The following is a 23173-nucleotide window of genomic DNA, read 5'->3' as shown; positions in this document are numbered from 1 at the left end:
CTATCTATCTGTCTATCTACTAATTATTTTTCAGGGTCAGGAGAGAAGCTAAATGGAAAAAAAAATGCATGCATCAGGGAGTCCTTGTCATTTTAAAAGAATAACTTTGTACTGATAACTTTACAGTGTTGGGTATCGAGACCAATACCTGATGTGTCAGGCAAAGAGCAATTATCAGCTTTACTTGCAGCTTCCCCAAGTGTCTGACTCCTTGCTTTTTAGCATTCAGAAATAACAAACAGGTAGTCTGAGCTAATTACTTGCCTGGATATCCAAGGATCAGCCTACTCTTTGTGAAACAGTTTGTCAGGGTTGGCACATACATTTAGTGTTAGGTTTCTGGTTTACAAATAGCAGAGAGATGCCCAGCAACTGCCTGTTCGTTTTGGAAATGGAAAACGTATAGAAGTCAGTTGTGGAGATATGTCCAGGAAAGATATGTAACTAACTGATTTTTGTTGGGCATTTTGACGTGTTCAGCAGAGACAAAGGAAGATAGCACAGTTGAACTCTGTCTCTTATTAAGAAATTTTATTCTTTTAGCAATACACTGAGTCATGAGAAAGTCAACTCTGCTATTCTTCCTGCTGTGTAATTTATTTGTGATAAATAGAAGACTTTAGTCCTCAGGGTTATCAAACTCCATCATTAAAACACATTAACTGAAGAAAGCTTTGAATGAAGAATTCCCTTCTTGCCCTAGGTTAGTCTTTACATCAGGTGACAGGAGAAACTGCAGGGAGGTCTCATAATCCCTGTATTTACAGGTGTTTAAGTAGCAACAAGTTTACTGCCTTTAGCATCTTTGCATCTGGCTCTCAAAAATTGAGAGCTCTGTAAAACACAATCAAGGGGGCAACTGCCAGTACAGTAAATACAGCGAAGGGCTGAGCCGCTTCTGCAGCCACAATAACAGCAGTGTTTTATTTAGGACATGTAAGTATTTGTCAGAGTCAAAATAGGAAACCATTCTTAAGGGGCAAACTGCCCAGGTCACAGCTGGCCAAAGATTGCAGGTACAGGGTTACCCTGCCAAAAAGTTAGTTGGATTATAGCAGTGAGGGACCTGATTAAGAGAGACCTTAACAAACACCAAGTTCATCCAGGGGCAATAGGGCCCTCAATTTCTGAGTTCACACAATCTTAATGTCTTACTGAGCTGAGCATGACTGCATGTTGTCAGCAAATCAAGGAAAAAGAAAAATAATTCTTGGAAGCAAACATGCCTCTGTTACTTTGAATTTGCAAAACTATTGACACAACTAAGAGAAACACCTTCCCTCTCTATTGAGATGATGTTACATTCTCTTGGCTACCTAGCTTTCAGTGTTTAATGTTCTAGATATGCTTTCTGGTTTATATTGTCCAAAAGCGGCAAGGACTTCAGAATTCAAGTGATTTAGTTCGGTGCTAGAGATGAAATTTTTGGAAAGTGTTTTTCTTTCAAACACATTTTGTGGCTTGTGCATGACATTACTTTCCTTTAAAAAGGCCTGTTTCTGATTTTTGAATTGGATATTTATTTATGGAGGGCTAACTTCTGCTTCAGCCAGAGTGTTTAGAACATACTAATTATTCCATTTTTAATTTTTTCCATTTCTTTAACAATGAAATGGTTTCTTGGTGGTTAAAGATATTGTACTGGTAGGCTTAAATGGACTTGCCACCAAAGTTTGGCTGTAGAAGAATCCCATCTTGATATTTTGTCATAAGACCTCACTTTGATTTGGGAGTATAACCTCTGGAGGGAGGAGGTCAATTTTGTCTGCCCTATCCATTTAGTTTTATCTTTTGCTCTGAGGGTGCCATTTAGTTCTGGTTGTGACAATGGCTGGTCTGATGTGGACACCTGCCTACCAGGCAGTAGGCTTAGATAACTAATTCATTTCACACCAGCCACCAAGCAGCTGTTACATTACAATGTCTTTCAGTCATTACTGGCAAAGGCAGGATTTGAACCAGTAGACTAAAAATATTCTTGTATTCCAGAAACCAGTGAAGGCCAGCAGCTGTGCAAACTTCTCACATGCACATCTCCCAGTGCATCTACCTCATTGCCTGTGAAGTTTGTGGGTTTCCTGCCACCAGGCTTCTCCAATACACGGATTAGTTGACCAGGTTTCTTACTAGTAACAGATTATTTGAAAGTCTGACTTTATCTAAAAATCAGATGCGTTTAAGATATCTCATGGTGGGCACCCTGTGGAAGCAACAAAAACTGCTTAATGTTCCTGGAGAAAATGCTCGGTTCCTGCTGTCTCCATGACCTACTGCAACCTTTCAGTTCCTGAGGTCCAAATCTCATTCTCTGGATGGTTCACTTTGTTATAGCAGATATTGAACAGCTACCTGGGTCTTGCTTCAGTCCTCACTGGTGTCTCCTTTGCTATTTCAGATCTGTGCTGCACTGGTGCAGATAGTGCTTGTCACAGGAGTAGAGGCTGTGTCCCACTGTACATGATTTTCTCTTACACTCTGAATTCCTTTTCTTTTGTTTGTGGTCCCAATGACTTGAATCTAAAGACAGAAAGGTATGAGGTAGGACTAAGTACGAGTGGATGAGAAGGCAGCAGAAAGTGAAGCAACTGCATTTACCTGTATAAATATTTTATTGAAGTATCACTTCATATGAAGTAGTTTTCTGACACTTTTCTCAGCACAGAAAATGGTCTGAATTATGACCGTTATACTTTGAAACAGCTATGTAGTTGAGGAAATAATTTTGAAAACTGCTCTTGCTGTTCTGTCTACTTCAAAAGAGTTTTTGGGGCAGTGTTGAGCAGTCCCCATCACAGAACTGTCACACTCAGTTGGTGTGATTGACCAGGTCCTGATGAGGAAAATTATCCTGGAGCCGTAGTGACCCCCTAACCCTTAGAAGGGGTCGGGAGAGGGTGCAGTGGTTGAGAGAGTGAGAGACCTGCTCTGTGACCGCCTGCAGCACATCAGTCTCTGTAGCTGAGTCAAAGTGCTCCCTTCTTTTTTTGTTTTCCCTTTTAAATAGCAAAAGATGTCACCTGTTTTCATGTAGCTCTTTGTTATGTGTAGTGAACTGTTGTCATGATTCTTACTATCTGAAGTCCTTAGCAGCTGTTTTATATAGCAGGCAGCTAATGTTAGCTGTGCATTGGCTGAGGTGAGATGAGCCAGGTTTTCTCTGCCTTGCTTCCACAGGTACAGCTCCGTTCAGTGAAAGAGTTAAAGGAGCAATGTAATGGTTAAACATCTGTTTGCTTGTTTTTTGAAGAACATAGATGTTCCTTTCACATTACTGACACCTGAGATTATTAAAACTGAAAGAGTCATCAGTGGTGCAGTTTTTTTGTGCTAATGTGATGTCTTATTGTTCAATATATCTTTATTTAGACAAGGAAAATAAATGAGTTAGTTAGTTTCATTTTATAGTTTTAATTCAGCTTCACCTCTAAGTTACAGTCCAATCAGCTCTGCCTATTCTCTGAGGCATGTTTATTTTTTTGTGGAAAAAGATAGAGCTTCTGAAGAAGCCTGAAAAAAGACAGACTTTTTTTTTTTAGAATTGTGTTTTCACAAAGCCTTGGTTTTTGCAAAACCTTCGTTATAAACGAAATTGACCCAACAGTGGCCCTTTAAGAGACATGTTGGCAGTTAATCTGTTCTGGTTTACAGCATGTACATTGCTTTAAGAATGACTGGAATTCTAGGGGGAGGGAGAAGGGAAGCTTTGACCTCCATGTGCACATGTGCTGCTGCCAGCATCTCCTTGCTCGTCTCTGTGATTAAACGGATAAATCAAAGAACACCAGCTTCTTTTCTGTTCTCTCTACATTGAGGCTTTCTTTTTATTTATTCGTAGCCAGCATGGTTGAAATACTTCCAAGTGCAAGAGGAAAGGTTTCTACCAGTTATTTTGGTATGGGAGTTGGTAGTCAGCCCAGTTGTTGGAGTTCTTAATTTTACTGCTTTCCTTTTTACCAGATCTGAATGCATCAATAAGTTTGCCTCTGTCTTTGGGACCATGCCTCTCAAAGTGGTGGAGCATCGTGCTGACCCCGTCCTGTACAAAGATGACTTTCCTGAGAAACTGAAGAGCTTTCCCAATATCGGCAGCTTGTAAAGAGTGAGACAAACCTCAGTGAGGAAAACAACAGCTGAAAAGGTGCCATGAGGAGTATAAGGCCCAGAAGAAAAAACTTGTAGAGAGTGGGTTGCATCTGAGGGAGATGGGAATTACTACTGTTGTCTTCCTTTTAAATTGCACAAAGTTGTAATTGAAATCTGAACAACTCCTTCTCTGTTGCTTGCAGAGAACTGAATCTATTTGCGGGTTCTCCAAAAAATGTCAAATACACACTTTAGTCCAAAGGAGGCTATACACCTGGAAGAATAAAACAGAATCTTTCTCTCTGTGGTCTGACTGGCGTGACTGACCTCTTCTATCAAATGTGCCGCAGGCTCTCTGGTTAGTGAGCATCGATCCATTCAAAGCAACTGTCTGCAATGTAGAGCTGTTCTCTTTTGGGAGGGGTTTATTTCCTGTGTGGCTGGTGGGCCTCTGGCTTTTGAGCTTTAACTGTTGTCTTAAGTAACTGTGTGACAATTTCTTCTGTAATATGAGACAAATGTTTATTTTTTTACAATATCACAAACAAAAATCTCTGTTTTCACCTAGTTTAAAGAGCAAAGCATTTTGTGTTACTTAAATTATTTTGATGGAGATGGAGACACAGCGGCCGGGAGAACACTCTCCTTCAAAGCAGAGACCTGCAGGACAGAACTGCAATTGCTGCATTTCCTGTGTAAATCTCAGGTTTTCTGCTGCACTCATGCAGACTCTGACTCTATATCAGAACTAGTTGTATTATACAGAAAATGATTTGTCTTTAGTCTTATATTTTTTATTTTCATTATTAAACCAGCAATCATGTTACAGTTTTACATTGTAGCCATCCATAGAGATGAAGTATGAAATAAATTTTTCATGTCTGAATCCTCTTCAGCAAGCAGCATACTAATTTGTAAAACACCTATATTTGAAGAAATTCACGGTTCCAGCTTCAATGTACAGGCACATGTGTTTGTGTAAGACACTTAACGACACTTACAAGCTCCTGTAAGTTACCACTGTTGGAAAAAATACTGTGTCTTTGCTTGTAATTTAGGAAACCCATTGCCACAGGCTGAAACATACAGCTTAGAAGGTCTTTTGGAGAAGATTTACATTTCTTGGGAGCATTTGAATTGTTTCTCCATACTGAAATGAACCCGAATGAGAAATCTAAATGCAACAAAATCAGAAATAAAGTTGCCTGGACTGTTACTCTTGCCCTTTAGTATTAACGAGGGTCCTAAGTTAGGCTGAGAAAGCAATCTCTTTTCTAGCTCCACTGATAAAATGTTTATTACTAGGTAAGTGTGATTTTCCTGACTTTTGAAACCTCTGTTGCTGCTGGTTACAGACACATCCTATTTGATGGGCTGCTTCTCTGTTACAGTGCAAGCAACCTTATTCCTCAGATTTGCCAAACCCCAAACAATAGGACAAGTGTTAGACATCACAGTTCTCCCCCTCTCCTAAGCTGGATATGCAGCAATGACAGAAACCAAATGAAAGTCAGGCTAGAAACAGGAAACATCTGCTCCTATTTGTCTCACCCCCACTAAGACTTATCTTATTGCCCAACGCAGTGGATGTGCTGTGAATGAAAATCATATTGGAACAATAGCTTTGAGGGGATGCTTCACTTCATAACCTCCCTGGGATGTGCCTGTAAACTGTATCATCTGACTCTCTGGGAGTGTTTAATTACTAGTAAATGTTTTTTGCTGCACTCTTTGTTTCATTCCTGAGTTGCTATGGGAGCTAAAAGGATAGCTGTTGCGGTGACAACTGCTGTCTGCACAGTGGCTATCACAAGAGAGAGAAAGGTTTGTTACTCATTATTTTTCCTTTGCAGCCTTTCAGGGTTATTAACATGATCCTTCTTATTGAATCTTCCTTTTGATTTGTGTGCTGGTGCTTGAGCATCAGGAGATAGCAGAGTAGTTTCCTTGAGAAGTTTGCTTTGAAAGGGTAGCTGTGGCAGTGCAGTAGTCACTTCAGTTTTAGCCGTCCTTTTGGAGCTGATCCCAGCTTGGCAGGCCCTGGCAGTTTAACTGAGTTATGACACCTTCCTTACAGAGCTGTGAAGCTGCTGTAATATCTTGATTCTTTTTCAGTAAGCCAGTAAAAAGTTCCTTTTGCACAGTGTCTTAAAAGACACTGAGGATTTGAAGTAGTTGAATAGTTGAATATTTTTAGATGTAGACAGCCAAACCAGTCCTGCTAAGCTGAGTTATAATCTCCAATCAGTAAAAAGGTAACAGGTCCTTGTGTCTGCATCCAGGAGCATCTGAGTAGTTTCCCTTTGCACAAAATGTCCAGTGACCCCTAACAATCATGTTTTATCCTTTGGCCTTTTACAGGGCTAGCTCATTTACAACCCCATTTGTCTCTGTTTAGTGCCATGGAGAAAATTGGGCAATTGCCCATAAAGAAAAATTGTAAAATTGCCTACTTACTTGCTCTCTGCATTTATGATTGTGATGTTCTTGGTGCAAATTCTGTAAAGGTAAGGTGTAATTGTATGTCTGATTTGGAATGGGTTTTTTGTCAATCTTTAAATTAAGATAATTTTTAACTTTTCATTGTATATATCATATCCAAAAAAGCTTAATAATTGTGTATTAAAAATTAAATCACATGAGTGTTTATTGTATTTCACTTCTGGAGTGGCACAAGGAAACATGAATTAATTCAGAAGGGAGAATTTCAGTGACAAGCTCTTTTACTATATAAATCTGTGTTAAACTTGAATATCCACAAAGTACTTCAGAAAGATCTGTCAATATTTTGTCTTCCCTATAACTGGAGTTTGGTGGTTGTCTTGAAAACAGAAGTTTGGAAGTTTGGTCTGCATGAATTCATCCCAGTGACCTTTTGGGAAGAGTAGTTGTTACTCTAATTCTCTGCCAAGGTTTGACAACAGCATTTATCTTGGACAAATATGGAACAGATTTTTTTTTTTTTTTTAAGCAAAGAGTTGCAGCAGATGTTAAATAACTGTGCTTTTGAGAAGAGATCTTTGGCTGAGTCACTGACAGTGTGGAATCCAATGTGGTGGCAGCTTTTTGTTTCCAAAGGCGCTGCAGCACAGTCCCTGTGGATCCTGCCTCAAAAGGACAGTGTGTGCATGGCACACCTGGCTGCTTGTGCATATCAAGGGGGATGTGCTTCAGAGCCTGCCCTGTCAGTCGTGGGGAGTCCTAAGGATGCTTTTTTAGCATCACCAACTCTTTTTCCTTCCTCGCAGCTCCCCCATTGTATTATAGGATGTGAAAATTCAGGCCCTAATGGTCCAAATGACTCTGTCCTTCCATCTCTAGATTCTGCTCTGGAACCTCCTGCCATCCATCAGGCTTCTGCTGTTGTGGTTCAAATATGCTTTACTCTAGCAACAAGTGTATCCCTCTTAATTATCCATTCAAGCGCCTTTTAAACTCAAGGACCTTGAAGACACATATGTCAAAATAATTGTGAGGTGGGATTTAAGTGGTGTTCAGTACTTCTGACTCATTTTGCTTTTAGGCTGTATTGGTGAGTGTTGAGCATTCTAGAAAGATGCTGTACTGAGACACATGAAAATGGATTTAGATGGGCAATTTTAATGTTAAATATACCTCCAAGATTTGAATGCTCTCCATAACAAATGTCTGATACCTTGGGTACTCCTCACAGGCAGAGCATCTTTTGATCAGAAAATATCTCAGAATAGTTAATGCATACTGCATAAATCTGTCCAGCCCTCTTGCATGGAAGCTGCTCTCACAACCAAAGCACAATACACACTAAAAGCAAGAAAAACTAAAATCAGTGATGCTGATGAGAAAATGGGATCAGACAGAGTGAGTATGAATTTTTTCACTTTTCTTTTTGAAGATTTGCATACTTAAATTTGACTATGATTGCTGCAAAACATGTTCTTTTGTAAACTAAAATGTGAATTATGTGTAGTTCTTGTAGTCGTGGATAGTCTTGTCGGTGTACTTAAATCACAAAAAAAAATTCTGCAAACTTATGTTTGATTAAATCTATGCTAGAAAATGAGCAATTTTCCAATTCCATTTGGTCCAGTTGTTCACTTCAGTCTGATCCTGAAGAGCTGTGAAGAGCAGAGCAAATCCTGGCAAGTATTCCACCTATACTGCCTTTTCATTTCAATTTTTAGGCTGAAAATAATAATTTCTGTCAAAACCTGCCAGAAAATGCCAAACACAATACTCTGTAGGATCTGCAAGTTATCCCATGAGCAGGTGGTCACTTCAAACCTCTTGCTAACACTGTCATGTGACAGAGATAGCATTTGCTTAGCAGAAAATTCAGGTAGAACACTTTTGCTTTACTATTGATTCATAGGTCCTTAAGTTGTATCTCGTGCTGCTGGGAGTGCCTATAGGACAGTGTTAGTTCTTTTTATGATGCCTGCCACTGCTGTATCTAAGTACAAGAAAAGGAGCGTCATGGTCTCATGGTCCTCCTGCGTGGGTAAGATCAGCCTCTTGTAGCTGCAGATAAGGAAGCAGAGAGAGGTGGTCAGATACCCTTTGGAGATGTGTGGGTAAAAACAGGATTGAACACCAGTATCTCAAGTCTGGGATTTAGCAGAACAGCTACACTTTAGTCTGAATTGTTGTTGGTTTGGAGTTTTGGGTTCCTCATACCAAAGTAGAGGACTGTTTGCCTTGACTTTAAAAATCAGCAGACTTCAGCAGGCCCTGGCTTGAAGCCATTTAGAGACATTCCTGGTGCACTCTGTGTAATTTCAGCCTGATGGAAATGGCTGTAATGCAGTCCCACCTCTGCTGATCTTCAGGATTCCCCTGTCTGCAGCTTCTTGTGGTTGCTTTGAAAGTGAGTTATGTTTCCCATTAAAGGATAACAGGGACAATTGAGGCAATTACGTGGACTGGCTTGGAGCTAGCAGCAAGAAGGGATTTTTCCGACTGAAAACAGTGCTGCTCAAAGGTTCTTCCTGCAAGGTTGCCTGTTTGCTGTCTTCATTTGTCTGAAAAAGGATCCAGTAATTGTCCTTCAAATTTCCTTTAGTTATGCTAAATGCCTGTTTACTTGCATAAACAGGAAGTGCTCCTGCTCCAGACAAGCATGACAACTCTGTAGTGACTATGGATAGAGATCAGTGCAACTTGGTTATGATTTTATTAGGTCTATAAACTTGTTTCAGTGCTCAGTACCAGCCCTATGCAGAGGGGATGTTGTGACTAAGAAAATACCAGCCTAATTATTGAGTCACATCTATTAGATTTTTAACCTAAATTTCAGTTGAGGGGGGCTGGGCAAAGGTCAGAGCTGGATTATTTGACCAATGAAGGCATGAAGAACTTGGGATATGCAGACCCACATGGGGTTTTATTTGTGTCATTGAGGTGTGGATTCTGTTGCATCCTGTGCTTTTAAGGATGAAGCTTATCTCTTCTAGCCTCTTCCCTCCATTCTGTGCAGTGATGGGAACCTGTAAAACTAAAAGCTTGGGACTGACTGAACAAAGTGCCACTTATGGGTATTCAGCTGCCAAGGTGAGTATCTTGTGATCATCCAGGAGATAATCCCATAATGCCTTGGAAAGATACCTGAGCTTTTCAAGCTATCTTCCCTCCCATGTGTCCTTGTGTATATGTACAATACACTCAAGAAAACCGCTGTTTCTCACCTGCTTGGCTGGCTGTTTGTAAACTTACAGGTCCTTCTTTTCTGAAGCTTCTTTTTGGAGGTGAGGGCCAGGTCTCAACTGGGTGCTGGGCACAGGTGGTGCTGGGTGCCTTCAGCTGAGGACTGATGGGAATAACTGCTTTGCTGCACTTCATACAAACAGGGAGGGGGGAAGGTTTGAAGGAGAAAGGACCATAAGATGAGATCCAGGAATTCAGCAAGGCTACAGCAAAAGGAGCAGATTGCTAACTCAGAGCATCTGTCTTTACCTTGTGAGTAAGTTATGAACTGCAAAGCAAGAGAAAGTGGAAGATCCTTTCACAAATAATAAACACTTGTTTGTCTCAGATTAAATGCAACACCTTTACATGTGGGCTCCAGCTGGCCATAAGCAGATGCACCTTGCATGGCTGTTACCTTCCTTGCCAATGAGAAGGTTATTGAACATCCATCTGCTTAAAGGTTAATAACCTGCTTTTAAAAAGAGGAAGAAAAAAAGGCAAATCTGTTTAGTTTACAGGGATAAAAAATTGTTTTTCATTTAAACTGCCCGAACTTTGCCCTCCCTCAAAGTCATATTCTCCAGCAGAGAAGGAACACGTTAACCTAGGAGCTGTAGCCACATCTCCCAGAGAGAAATTTTTCCATGTGTTTTAAATAACTCCTGTAACTCCACTAAGAAAGTGCAGCTCCAAGAAGAAAATGAACATTTCTCATCTGGATTCTGCCACTATCTAGTTCAGAGAGATATTTTTTTAGTTCTCTGGCATCATTTAGGCCAGGAGCAGTTTCTGATGTAAACCCATACAAGCAGGATGTTACTGAAACGGGCTTTAGGCTCTCAACACTCTGAACTCTGCCAACATCTGGAGAATCTGGCTTTGAGTGCTTGAGGAGGGAAGGAATTTTTCTCCTATAAGTGAGAGGAATGGATAAGCTTGCAACAGCACCTGCATTATCCATTTCTTTGTTAGACAGAAAACAGCCATGCACCATCTGAAGCAAGCCGATGCTCCCAGACAACTGATGGAAAGGCCAGAGGGGCTCTGTGGGTATTGGTGAGTTGCTGGCAGCTGCTGGGCACCTTCTCAGCTTTGCCTGGACAAGAAAAGCCCTTTCCAGTCCACCCAGCATCTGGGTACAGGGACTTGAGCTCTTACTGATCCCAGTGCTGGTGGGTCTGTGCAGTCTGAAGGAAAGAGGTTTGCAGCTGAGTTTTTTGGTGGAGTGTGAGCAACAGAAAGAGCCCTCGCAGAACCCAGATATCCCCGCAGTGGGACAAGAGCTGTGCCCCACCTGTGAACCAGTGGGGCCCAGACAAACCGTTCCCTTTGTGTGGGGACAAGTGAAACCCAGAGGGCTCAGTCTGCCCCACAGCAGCTTCTGGCTGCAGGCGGGCACCTCTGGGAAACCTGAAGAGCCGCAGATGGGTGGGTGAGGCTTGGGTGGCTCTGCTGAAGTGGAGCTAGGAGGGGAGGGAGCGTGATGGTCTGTGGGAATACGGGAAACACTGCCAGCCCCAAGGTCTCTTCTCGTAGGGCTTCAAGAGCCCTTGTGCTTGGTGCCCCGAGCATGACTGTGCTGTGTAAAAGGAGTGGTGCCCCACCACGGGCCGCTGAGGGTTCCCAGTCCCGCGGCCTCTTGTCGCCAAGTCAACTTCCCCCTGTGTCAGCTGTGATTGCCGGCTGCCTCATTAAGGACTGCTTGAGAAGGGCGCGGAGACCCGCAGGAGCCCCGTGAGGCTTAAGCTGTGCTGGGAGCAGCAGCTCCAGGGCAGCAGGCAGGGGAGGCCGTCCCGCTGCCTGCCCTGCGGCGGGGTGCCCTTTGTGCCGGCCCGTGCCGAGCGCGCTCCCGGAGGCGGCGGGGCCTCCTCGGCCGTGAGGCGGCCGGCAGGGCGCTCCCGGGCCCTCAACATCTCCGCACGGGGAGAGGCGGCAGCCCGCGAGCTGCCACCTGTTGTTAATCTACCCCCGGCTAATCCATTCTGGACTGCGTCAGCAGTTCAAAAGGGCACTGTTAGTATTTTTTGCCAGCTTCAATTAACGTGAGATTTTGGAGGCCCCTCTGATCGCGTTTCATCTGTCATGAGTCAGGAACAAACCAGCCGGATTGCAGTTGAGAGGAGAGAAGAGAAGGAGTTTATTGCAAACCAAAACAACAACAGTGTTTGTGTCCCCTTGGCCGGGGCTGGGAAGCAGGGACCTTCCCAGTGATGCCAGTCCTTTCAAAACCTGGAAAAATAAAAATTGGTGACTGGAAATGCCAGCCCTTCACCTCAAAAAAAAAAAAAAAAAAAAAAAAAAAAAAAAAAAAAAGAAGCTGCAAGTGTAATAATTTACTTCAAAAATTTAAAAAGAATCAAGCTGCAAGACTGTTTGTTCTCTTTTAATATTCCACTGTAATGAACTGGTAATACATAGTTGCATAGGCAATAACATTTCATGGCACAAACCTCATGTGGCAACGTTTTAAATGATGTTTTTTATTCTTTTTTTTTCCTGAACCTTTTTAAAACTTTTTTATTTTTTTTTTATATGTTCTACCCCAGGCCGTTAAGCTAAAGAGAAAAAAAAAAAAAAAAAATAAAGGTAGCATTTATACAAGGTTACAATATTTTACAACAAAAAACCAATAATATTGATTGAGGTTTGTTTTCTTTCTTTCTCCCAGTCTCTCTTTCAAGCACTGCACACCTAAACCGATATATTATTATACATTGAAAACTGTCCTTCAAAATCAGTAGTATAAAAGTCCTAGCTCTACTTACCTACCTAGCTATGTGGGGGGAGTGGAGAACCATGTTACCAGCAAAGAGTTAAGGGGGTGTAAGGCCGCTCCCTTGCCTCCTCCCAGCTCCCTTTGGAAAACTGCAAAGGGTTGAATGACTTTCCATCCGATTCTACCCCCTTCCCATTTGGGTTTAATTTCTCCCTCGGTCTGTTTGCTTTTTGCTGTGTCAGTCAGAGCAGCAAAATAAACATGGGGCTCTGCCTCTGCCTGATTATTTTTCAATCCTTTTCCAAGAAACTACCTTTTTGCCTTCGTTTGTTTGAAGAGTGTTTTACAATGTGCTGCCCGGTCTGAGTGTACTCTGGGAATCAGGGGACTGCTCCTCCCCACCCCAGAACACCTCCACTGCAGGGGGGAGCCAGCAGACAGCCCTGCTCGGCAGCACACAGCGCACTCCTGGCCCGGGTTGGTGATGCGTCCCCTCGGCTGATGGGGCAGGTGAAGCCATGTGTGCTGCAACTCTGTGACCTCACACGTGACACACTGTCACTGCGTGTGGCCTTTCCACAACACCCTGCCCATGCTGATGGCTCAGGCCAGGCGTGGTCCAGCAAGGACGTGTCATCTGGCAGGGATGCGCATTCCAGCAGGGATGGACGCTCGCTCACACTCTGCCACGGGCTTTAGAGGAGAGGGAGGATGGTTCTCTTTTTATTTTGCTGTCTTGGTCTTCCTCCCTGTAGGCTCTACCCAGGTAGGTGCTGGGGCAGTGGGACCTGAACTGGGTAGCATATTGTGGAGGAGGCAGCCGGAGCCTGGCTGGAGAGCCTCATGGGAGTGCAGGTGAGTGGCACTGCTGGCAGTAGGTGATGTGCCAGGGGACTGACCTGGCTCCTCTCCAGGAGCTTGTTGAGGAACAGCAGCCCATAGAGTCTGGACCCCACAGGGCCCAGCAAGCCCAAGCCTGGTTCCCCACTGGTTTGCAATTGCTACCAAAGCACTAACTACTGCTCGTAGGCAAGAAGTGCCTCCGAGTGCTTGGCAGCGAGTGGTACCTAAGCACTTTTAAGCCAGTGCCAGGAACCCATGCTGCTCTTGCTATTTGTATCCTCCTGGTCTCAAAGCTCTGGAACGTCTCTGGGGTTCCCAGACACGGGCAGTATAAGGCAACCACCTTGTAGGATACCTGCTGCATAGCCAGGGCCAAGACTGCTTGGGAGAAATGTTTTGCTACCTCCATGAGGCTGGAGGGAGCATCTGGGTGAGCCCAATTAGCTGGGCTGCACCCACAGGAGATGCCACCATGGGCATGGCAGGTGTTGGGACAGCTGACGCTTCTGAGACATTTTGGTGGTGGATGGGGACAAAGCTTGCAGCTTTGAGGGCAAGTCCAAGCCAGGGAATTGTGATTCAATGTATAGACGGGAGTAAAATACTAAATAAGAAATAAATAGAGAAGAAAGTCATAAATAGAATTGAAAGGTATTAAAATAACAACAACAATAATAATTAAAAAAGGTATCATCGTGGTATGTGAGATTGCAAGAACAGCACTGACCCTGTGACCCTTAAGAAATGCAGTAGCTGCAGGCTGGCTAAGTTAAGATACATATATATATAAAAGTATATATATATATTTGTACAGTTGTTAATTTAACAGCTAGTTTTAAAACCCCTTTTAAATTAATTTCAAAAATGTGTGTAAGTACAGATGCATGTAGCTTAAAACTACCGGAACAACTGCTTTTGAAGATTTGGGAGGGGCACCCCTTCCAGCATTACCAGAAATGTGGGTGCAAGGGACTGTGCTGGAATGGCAGCAGCACCCAGAGGGGTGAGGCAGAGCCCGATGAGCAGTGGGGCTGTGTGCAGCTGGAGGTGGGAAGGGAGCCCTGCAGAAGGGGGTCCAGGGAACAACATTCCCCTTGCCTCACAGTGTTTTCAGGCAGGCTGAGGGCTGGGCATGCGCAGTGGTGTATAAATTAGACTGAGTCCAACATGTGCTTTCCACATGAATTTTAAGGTGAGAGAAAGTGGGGGCCAAGCTTCTCTGAATGCCAAGTCTGCTGCCAGGAGGCTCTCTTCTCTCTCTAACAAGATAGGGATACGGCACTTAATCCTCCGGGCTGTTAAACAGCTCAGATGAAATACTGCCCCTGTGGAAGTCTGTGAGGAAAAGCTACCCTTTAACTTCAGTAGGGAATGCAGCTAAGCTCTTGAATACATACAGCCCTCCACTGGAGCTGCCTTCAGAACTTGCAGGCTAAGCGAGACCTGCCCCACTCCCCTCTCATTAGCTCTGCTTGTTGCTAATTTGCCTTATCAGCAACGGTACTGGACCGTTCAGGCAGCAGCCCCCCACTGATTGCTTGCTGATGGTGGGAAGCATCAAGCTCCCGAGTGTACCTGGAAAAAGGTTCTCAACTCTGTGCTCAGCTGTCTGCACAAATCTCATGGACAAACTGCCTCCTGCCACCAGTCCCTGGCTGGCTGGGAAGCTCAGTGGCCTCTGGGGTACCCAGTGGGGATGTATACACCTCCAACTGGTCAGCGTGATCCTGCCTGGTTCAGTGATCAGCATCACTTTCAGCATCTAAGCCACCATGCCCGAGGCCTCCGCTGAATGTTTAGGCTGGGATGTAAATCCTGGCTGCTTGTGATGGGAGAGGCCCTGGATATGCAGATGGTGTGGTGAAATGCATGCCGGCTCCCTGTGCGTAGCAGGGAAGGCATCTCTTAGCATTTCTGAGGAGAGAAAAGAAACAGTACTGCTGGTGTTTTCTTATTCCAGTAAATATATTACTTTTGACATAGCAATAGTCTATCATTAAGGTAGTGTATTGACAGTCTAGGCACTATGGAAATACTTGTATGGTTCATTAACCTGAAGCCTGACATTTGGTTGTAGCTTATTTGTAACTTTTTCCAAGACCACTAGATATTCCTGGACCTTAAACTATAAGATTCCCTAACACTGAACATGAGGAAAGAGGGTAGGGTGACAAACCAGTTTTTATGGGAGTAGTATCCTATAATTCCCTTGTGAATCTCGGAGATGGCTACCGCAGGCTCAAGCCCAGACTGTAGGGCCACACTGTGTGGGTGGTAGTGCTCAGCTGACTTTCAGCTTCTCCTTGGTGGTATTTCAGTGGGGTAAAAGGATGTTTCGAAGTTATTCCATGCACTATGATCATTGAAAAACTTGTAAAAGGTTTAGCCTTTCAAAGGAAATCTTACTTAACAACTCTGGGCAGGTAAGAGCACTGAGAGGGAAAAGCGGACAGGCGCGTTTGTTCACACAAACCAGAGAAGTTCTGGTCTCTTCTACTTCCTCTGCAAAGTGAAGACAATCTGAGGTGGCTGGAGATGGGGCAACATCACCTTGTCCTCCCTTGAGCCCCTTCCCAGCCTGTTCCCTTTGCTGTCCCTGGTGCAGAGATGCCCACAGCCACTGTGTGCAACAGGGCACTGGGGTGGAAGGCTGAGGGAGGGCCTGTCATTGCACATGTCTGACCCCAGGATGAGGTGCATGAGGAATTTGGTGGCCTTGTGCCACTGTGGCTGTGTGCTAGCGCTTGAGCTCTTCTTAGAGCAGTCTTTCTGGGGACTTGCAGATTTACATAGCAATTGTGCTTCCCTGCCAGAGCTGCTGTCTCTAAATTGAAGTTAATAATTCCTGACCCAGTAAAAGACAGAAGAAATCTTTTCTTGTACCACCATACTGATGAGCCTCAACACAGACCACAACCAGGGAAAGGCCCAGGCACTCCCTGGGGCATTGAGCCATGCTGGGAAGCTTTTGTTTGCTGGGGTGTATCTCCATCTGGGTCACCAGAGGGCTAGCAAAGACTCTCAGCATGATAACACCATCCATGGTGGGTAGAGAGGCATCCCCTTCACAGGCCTCTACAACTCTGTGCTTCATTTCAGAGTACAAGATGGAGAGGAAGCAGGGAAGAAGGAGGTGGGCTAATATTGCCCTTTTTCTAGCTTCGGTTGTCTTCCCAGCCCTGTTCCCCACTCGGCTGTGGGAAGTTGTAGCTCCTGCTAAAATGCTGGTGGCAGTATGGGGGAGTCTCTTTGCTGGTGCCAGAGTCCCCACCTAGTCCCCTGCTCAGGGCAGAATATGTGTGTGTGAGTGTGTGTGTGGGCGGGTAGTGGGGTGGGAAAAGCTGCTGAAGAGCCAGTGGGCTCTTGCTCTCTGGAAAGGCAGAGGTGGTGTCAGAAAAAACAGCGGGAAGAAAAAATGCCCAGGTTATTGGGGAGGTGGCAGTGAGAAGGGACGCATCCCATCCCAGATCTTGATGGAAGAGGTGCTGCTCCACAGCCTCCCTCTCCCTGCCCGATCCCAGGAGGCCAGGAGCTGCCACGTTCATGCTGGAAACACTCCACTTACATTAACGTATGTACTTTACATGCCTAGGGTAGCTAAAAGTGCTGCATTCAGATCCCCGAGGAGGCAACTGCTGTCTGGAGTCCGAGCGGATGGATTCATCGGGCTGTCCCCGTGCGCTCTCTCCGTGTCCCACGGGCACTGGGCCGCAGCCCTGTCATGTCGCCCAGGAGATCGCGGCGCTGTGCTCCTTTGCTTTCATCCTCAGGGCAGCGATGCTGGAGGTCTTGCGGTCCGGCTCGCTGTTCAGCTCGTAGCCGTTGAGGCTGGGGCTCATCCCGGCTGCGCCGAAGAGGCCACCCATGTGAGTCTGTCCCACGTGGCTGCCGGGCCCAGAGACTCCGAGGAACTCGGAGACGCCGCCGGCCGCGTGGGGGTGAGCATGGGGGGACATGCAGGAGGGCACCGTCTCGCAGGGGACGACGCAGGCGGGCACAGGGGAGGCGGCTCCGTTGTTGCCAATCCAGGAGGGGTTCTGGATCTGCGGGCGGGAAAAGAAGCGTCAGGGCTGCCTCGTGCAGGATACCTCGGGCAGCTGGCCTGGGGGAATGGAGTGTGTCCAGCCCTGGCCTGGCAGGGCAGCCTAGTGGAGGGGAAGCCAGTGAGATGGGCACGCAGGCTGCTGGCCCTGCCAGCTGCGGCACCCTCAGCCCTGCTGCAGCCAGCAAATCCACTCCAAAACCTGTATGCCAGCCTGGACGGGGCAGGGAGTGCAGCAGGGTTACTTGCTGGGAGCAGGATTGTGCTCCTTCTCTGCCACAGCATCTATTTATTTATTCCTCTCCCAGACATATCTCTTACTTTTTTTAGTACCATGAGCGCTTTTCTCAGCAGAGGAAGCTTTGTGTCATCCATGGTGTTTCTGTGGCCCTACTCATTACAGAGGGATCAGGCAGAAAGCGGTGCTGTGAGGCTGCTCATTTACCTTCCTTCTCCAGCTCAGGGCAGCTGTGCCTAGCAAGGGCTATTTTGTACCACACAGACATGCCTGTAGGAGCTGAGCTGCCCACAGCCCCCAGCACAGGCAGCTTCGTTTTCCCTCTCCCCCAGCAGTGCCCATCGAGGCGGGATCACACACCCTGCTGCAGAGCAGAGCCCTGCAGGGCCACCTCAAGAGACCATCTGGAATCCTGCAGTGTCACTCATAAAATGACATTGCAGAAGAAGAGAGGAGCGCTCAGTATTTGGCAGTGGGAATAGGTGTGCTGCAGCAGGGGGCCTGTAGGCATTCAGGATGAAAGCAGGGAGGAGGTGAGCAGCTGGCTGGAGCAAGAGGGCAAAGGGCCCTTCATCCCACTGCCCCTTTCCACTGCTCGCCCTTGGGCCCTCTCTGATCTCTTACCTCCTGCAAATCGCTTTTCAAATTTTTGATCTCTTGTGCTGTGAGAGGAGGGCAGTATGGAGGGAGAGAGCAGTATAAGTTACAAAGGTGAGAGAAGGACACACTAAAAAGGCTGCTGAGAGTGTTCTCTGCTTGAAAAGCTGCTTTGGCATCTCAGCTGTTTCAAAAGGGCTTCTTGTTCAGTTTATGGGAGATGCCAAGCAGGAGAGAGGTCAAACACTCCCGGCTTGGCTGCGGGGTAGCTGTGGTGCAGCACTGGCTGGGGAGGCAGCTGACAGACAGGGTGTCAGGGAGGGAGGGCTTCCAGCAGATCTGTGAAGACAGTCAGGTTCAGAGCATTATGCGCACAGAATTGCGCCCTCGAGCAAATTCTGGGTGGTGGGAAGAGGAGTGGAGGATGGAGGGAATGCTTTTTGGGGCACAGCCTAGCCCTGGAGCTAGCAAACCCCAGTCTGCCTGGCATCATCTGAAGTGTTGTGAAACTGGGGCTGGCCCAATGTTTAGGAGGCTATTGTGCTGACAGGTTTCCAAGACAGGAAGCTAAAGGAGGGGAGGCAGCTTCCAGGATCAGGGCAGGAACGGTTTCAATAGAGCTCAGAAGCAGCCCCAGGTACCCCAACAAGGCTGCTCCCTCCCTTCCTTTGGAGCATAAATCTACAATTCCTTTGGGAAGCATCCCCAGATGTCAGCAAGTGTGCTGTGTGTACCACAGCCCATCACTGGGAGACGGCTGTGGGAATTTGCCAGGGGAAAAATGCTTTTATCCAACCACCATGTCCAAGGGGCATGGAAACCAGACATGGTAACAGGAAGCCTCCCTGAGATCTGCTATTCTTTAGGCATGAATTAGCCTTTTGGATCTTTTTCAAACGAGCAGAAAGTTAGTGGGCAGCAGCACACGTGGTAGGATGTGCCGAGCAGGGTGACCTGTGCCCAGGGGTGCTGCTCTATGTCACACAGCGCTGGTACCTGCTTTAAGGATGGCTAAAGACGGCCAGGGCATGAGGGATCCAAGACGGACACCTGACTAAAAACTGCCAGCCCTGCGGTGCTTGACAGTACAGCCCCGGCGTCCTGGCAGCCTTGCCTAAGGGCAGGGGGATGTACCTGAGAAGCGAAGCATGGCTTGGGGAGGACCGGGACCAGAGGCAGCGTGTCCAGCAAGCCCTGTGCCCAGGTAGGGGAATGCACTCACCTGGGCGTAGTTCTCAGCACGGGTGAGCAGAGGCAGCTCGTAGGCGGTGGAGAAGTGGGTCCGGACCTGCTGCATCTGCCCGAACCGCTCCCGCTTGCGCCATTTTGCTCGCCGGTTCTGAAACCACACCTGGGGAGAGCGACAGCAGGGCTGTGAGCAAGAGCCCGGCAGCGGCTGGGAGCCCGGCGGCCCTGAAGAGCCCAGCAGAGAGCAGGGCCTCACCAGGCGGGTGGGTTTGTATGGCACAGAGGTGGGCACTGCTCCGCACATTAACTCTGCGCGGGAGTGGCAATCCTTCCCTGCTTCTCTTGCGGGTCTGGGGCCAGCCTGTGCTTCTAGAAGGGGAGCACTCCAAGCAATAGGGGACGCCCATCTTCTGGTGCACAGCCTCTCTGCGGACATTCCCAGCTCTTGCCTGACACAGCCTGATTTGCCCTGGGATAGCCCATCTTCCTCTCACCCCTAAATCTGCGTTACCCCGGCTCTGCCTGCAGTTCTGCTGTCAGTCAGTCTGAGATGAGAAGCGTGAATACATCCATGTGTGCTGCTGCCAGGCTGAAAACAGCAGTGTCAGGGCTTTCCCCAAGACTAATCCTGGCTATGATGATGCCATTGACTGCAGCTTGCATTTCTCACCAGCTCTCTTAACCGCAACAAGAAATACAAAGCCCAAACATCCCTTCCCTCCTTAGCTGCAGGAAAGGACAGGTGTCCTATAGCATCCTTTGGTTTACACTGAGTTTTCTTTGCAGGTTTTGCTATTCTTTGCTTCACAGTGCTGCTCAGATCCCTTCAAGGCAAAGACCAAAACTTTGTTTCTGCTCTTATTTTTACTGGCTTGACATCAGTGTGGATTATTGCACTGTTGTCAGCACCATTGCTCCTGATTTGCATCAGCCTAAGAGAGATCAGAGCCTGGCCCAGTGTCTTCAAAGCCTCTTGAAGCTCGTGAGTCAGGGAAACACATCAATCAAGAGCTGCTTTGAAGGCACTGAGAGATGAGGGCCATCACCAGGGGCTGGGTTGTGCAGGTCACGCCAGTGCATGAAAGGAGCACTCCTAGAGCCTCTCAGCTCTGCTTCAGGTTTTACACGGTGACTCGCTGGGGGGGCCAGAGGGGGTATTGCTGACAAGCAGCTTGGCCCTTCCCACGCCTGGCCGTGGGGCAGCTTCGCTGCTTGCCAGGCACCCGGGGAAAACAGACACCAGGTAGGAAGCTCATGTCTTTGGAGGATAGCAGGACAAGCCAGGTGCTTGGCACAGGGTGGGATGGCAGGACAACTTTTGCAGGGGACAGGAGAGCCGTGGCACCTGCAGCCTGAATCAGTGCAGCCATAAGATGTTGCGGGGCGGGATAAGGGGCTTGGGTTTCTGGTCTGAGCTGACTTTCCTGCTTGTGCTGGAAGAGTTGTTTCAGGCTCTCCTGCTTCAGTTTCTGCCTTCCACCACTGTGCTGGTCTCTCACAGCCAGGCCTGTGGTATGAGTAGGCAGCTGAGGGTCTGGCCATGCGCTGCGGTCTGCTTGGGCAGAGAGGCGTAATGCAGCTACCAGGCATGTGCTCCACATGTGGGCTGTGGATAACATAGGGTTTAGTGCCCAGCCCCGTGGCCATGGCAATGCCACTGGCGTGGGCCATCCACAAGCTGGCCAAAGCAGCAACCTGCTATCCACCCCCTACCCTACCCAAATCAAAAACCCTGGAAGTGTTTTCGGTGGGTGCAAAAAGCGTCGGCAGAAATATCCTAACGTTATCCCAGCTAAGCACACGCTGCACATGCAGAGCGTCCTACTGGAGCAGGTTTGATGCCTCAGGCATCTCTCTGTTTTCCTTCTACCTCTTCTTGGCACGGCCACTCCAGCCCAGCTGCAGGCCAGTCCCAGGGCTGGCCTGGATCACGCCGCTTTGATCTGCAGATTCAAAGTTAGCAGTGGTGACCCGGTTCCTCCTCAGGCGGAGGAGGCCCCGCTGTGCACAGAGGGGTGGAGAACAGGTAGGGAGCAGAGCGCTGGCTGTGCGTGAGGCCAGGAGGAACATATGCCGGGCATACGCGGCCGTTCCCTGGGCGGTGAGGCACCGGCTGCCGTGCCCGCCTGAGCGTCCCACCTGGGAGCAGGGCGGCCGAGCTCAGGCCCCACAGCAGCGTGCGGCTCTGCAGTGTGACCTTCGAAGCCACCGGTGCAGGGTCTGTGCCCTCTTCTTCCCAGGACAGAGCAACATCTGCCTTGACAGAGCAGAGTGAGGTCTGGCCTCTGCCCTAACACATTTATGCATCGGATTGAACAGAGCAAAGTGATTTAAACTGCCAGTTCCCAAATTGCTGCGTGGCTGGTGGGCTGGGAGGATGTGGCGAGTCATTGCATTAGGCTGAAGAAGAAGAGTGTCTTCAGTCCATGTGTTGGTGTCGCAGGCACCAGAGACACTCTGAGAGCTGACAGTAAGCTCTGAAGCACTTGTGGCAGGGTTTGGACCGCTTTTTAAAGTTCTCCTTTCTCCTCTTGTCCAAATCCTTATAGGCTTCTTGGTATCTTGCAGTTGGGTTTTTCCAGGCCTCCGCAGTGCTCCGGCGAAAACAAGACAGGCATGGCAATGTATAATGTGAAAATGTCAGCAAAAAACCCCAACTAATCCTCAGTATTTCCACAGTCTTAGAAGACACCTGCTTTTAAAAAGCAAATCTAAACACAAACAGAAGTTCATTTTCCTTTCATTGCCTGTCACTCCTTGTCAAGAGCGGCTGTTGTGGGATGGGAATGTGACAGCGGAGGTTGCAGTGGCTAGTGCAGCATGTTCTCTGGGGCCAGGGTGGGCTACTTTGTGCAGGGGGCAGTAGTTGCTGTGGGCTGAATTTCAGTGTTAACAATTACAGTAGGAGTGTGTGGTAATGTCATGTATCTGACTCCTGCAGACAATGCTTTGATAAGCCCTGGTGTACCCAATCAGCCCTGTAAAAATCTACAGAACAGAGAATGTTTCATGTCTCCATAAACATTCAGCCATGTGCCGGTACCTAAATCCATATGCATACACAGCTGACGTGCTGTTGGGGGTGGAGAGGCCAGAAGTGGCCTGAGACAAAGCAAGGAGGCTCCTGCTCACTCTTGCTGCCTCTGCCCTCTTGTGCAGTGGGCACTGCCAACCTGCCCCTGCCACCAAGCCCCATGTGCGCTGCACAGGGCACAGGTGAATGGGCTCAGCTGGGACTGAACTCAGGCCACTGGCCGTGTCTCATTGTTGGGGGCTGCATCACTGTTTTGTCCTTCCTCCAAGTTAAAGAAAAGGGTGTTTTCCCTCTTCTCCTACCCCCACCACAGCAGTGGTGGGTGAGGCTGACCTCTGCGCATGTGGCGGCGGGCTGGTGGCTGCTGTGAGGTTGTGCCCATGCCCTGTGCTCAACACCCCTCCCTGCATCATTGCTTTGGTGCAGTAAGGGCTGCCCACCATGTTCAAATCTCTTGTGCTTTTGCTCTCTTCTGGCAGCCTCACAGCACCCATTCTCCCCGTTCCTGTTGTCTCATCCTGCTACCCTCCTCTCTCTGCTCAGCCTCCATCTGTCTGTGTTCAGGACCCCATCCCTCTGTGAAAGGCCAGGCCATCTCCCCTCTTGGCAGAGATGGCCACCAGTTCTTTACTTTTCAGACTGCGAGAACAGAGCCAGAATTCATCCTTGAGTGCTGAAACTGGACACCATTTTATCAGTGGCCTGGAATGGGAAATTGGAGCCTGGGATGAGAGAATTGAATAACTCGAGTTTGTTTTCATTTCATGT

General features: G+C 47.4%; 2 protein-coding genes across 14 annotated transcripts in view; one reads left to right on the top strand and one right to left on the bottom strand.

Annotated features, from left to right (window-relative positions):
* EXT2 (exostosin glycosyltransferase 2) overlaps positions 1-6713 on the top strand; it is a 73694-nt gene extending 66981 nt beyond the window's left edge. For 11 of the 12 annotated variants that reach the window (XM_040066998.1, XM_040067000.1, XM_040066994.2 and 8 more), the window contains one exon: positions 3958-6713. In XM_040066998.1, the coding sequence (XP_039922932.1) occupies positions 3958-4096 (139 nt within the window). In that variant the 3' untranslated portion in view covers positions 4097-6713. The remainder of the gene's footprint in view (positions 1-3957) is intronic. The other variant, XM_040067003.2, reaches the window with a different exon arrangement.
* A 7380-nt stretch (positions 6714-14093) lies between these two features.
* ALX4 (ALX homeobox 4) overlaps positions 14094-23173 on the bottom strand; it is a 42662-nt gene continuing 33582 nt past the window's right edge. For both annotated transcript variants that reach the window (XM_058421222.1, XM_040068724.1), the window contains 2 exons: positions 19406-19534; positions 14094-17349 (listed from right to left, as the gene is read on the bottom strand). In XM_058421222.1, the coding sequence (XP_058277205.1) occupies positions 17026-17349; positions 19406-19534 (453 nt within the window). In that variant the 3' untranslated portion in view covers positions 14094-17025. The remainder of the gene's footprint in view (positions 17350-19405; positions 19535-23173) is intronic.

Source organism: Hirundo rustica, chromosome 6 (assembly GCF_015227805.2).
Source record: "Hirundo rustica isolate bHirRus1 chromosome 6, bHirRus1.pri.v3, whole genome shotgun sequence".
Lineage (NCBI taxonomy): Eukaryota > Metazoa > Chordata > Aves > Passeriformes > Hirundinidae > Hirundo > Hirundo rustica.
The sequence above is the reverse complement of the archived record's forward strand: the minus strand, read 5'-3'. Positions and strand labels throughout refer to the sequence as shown.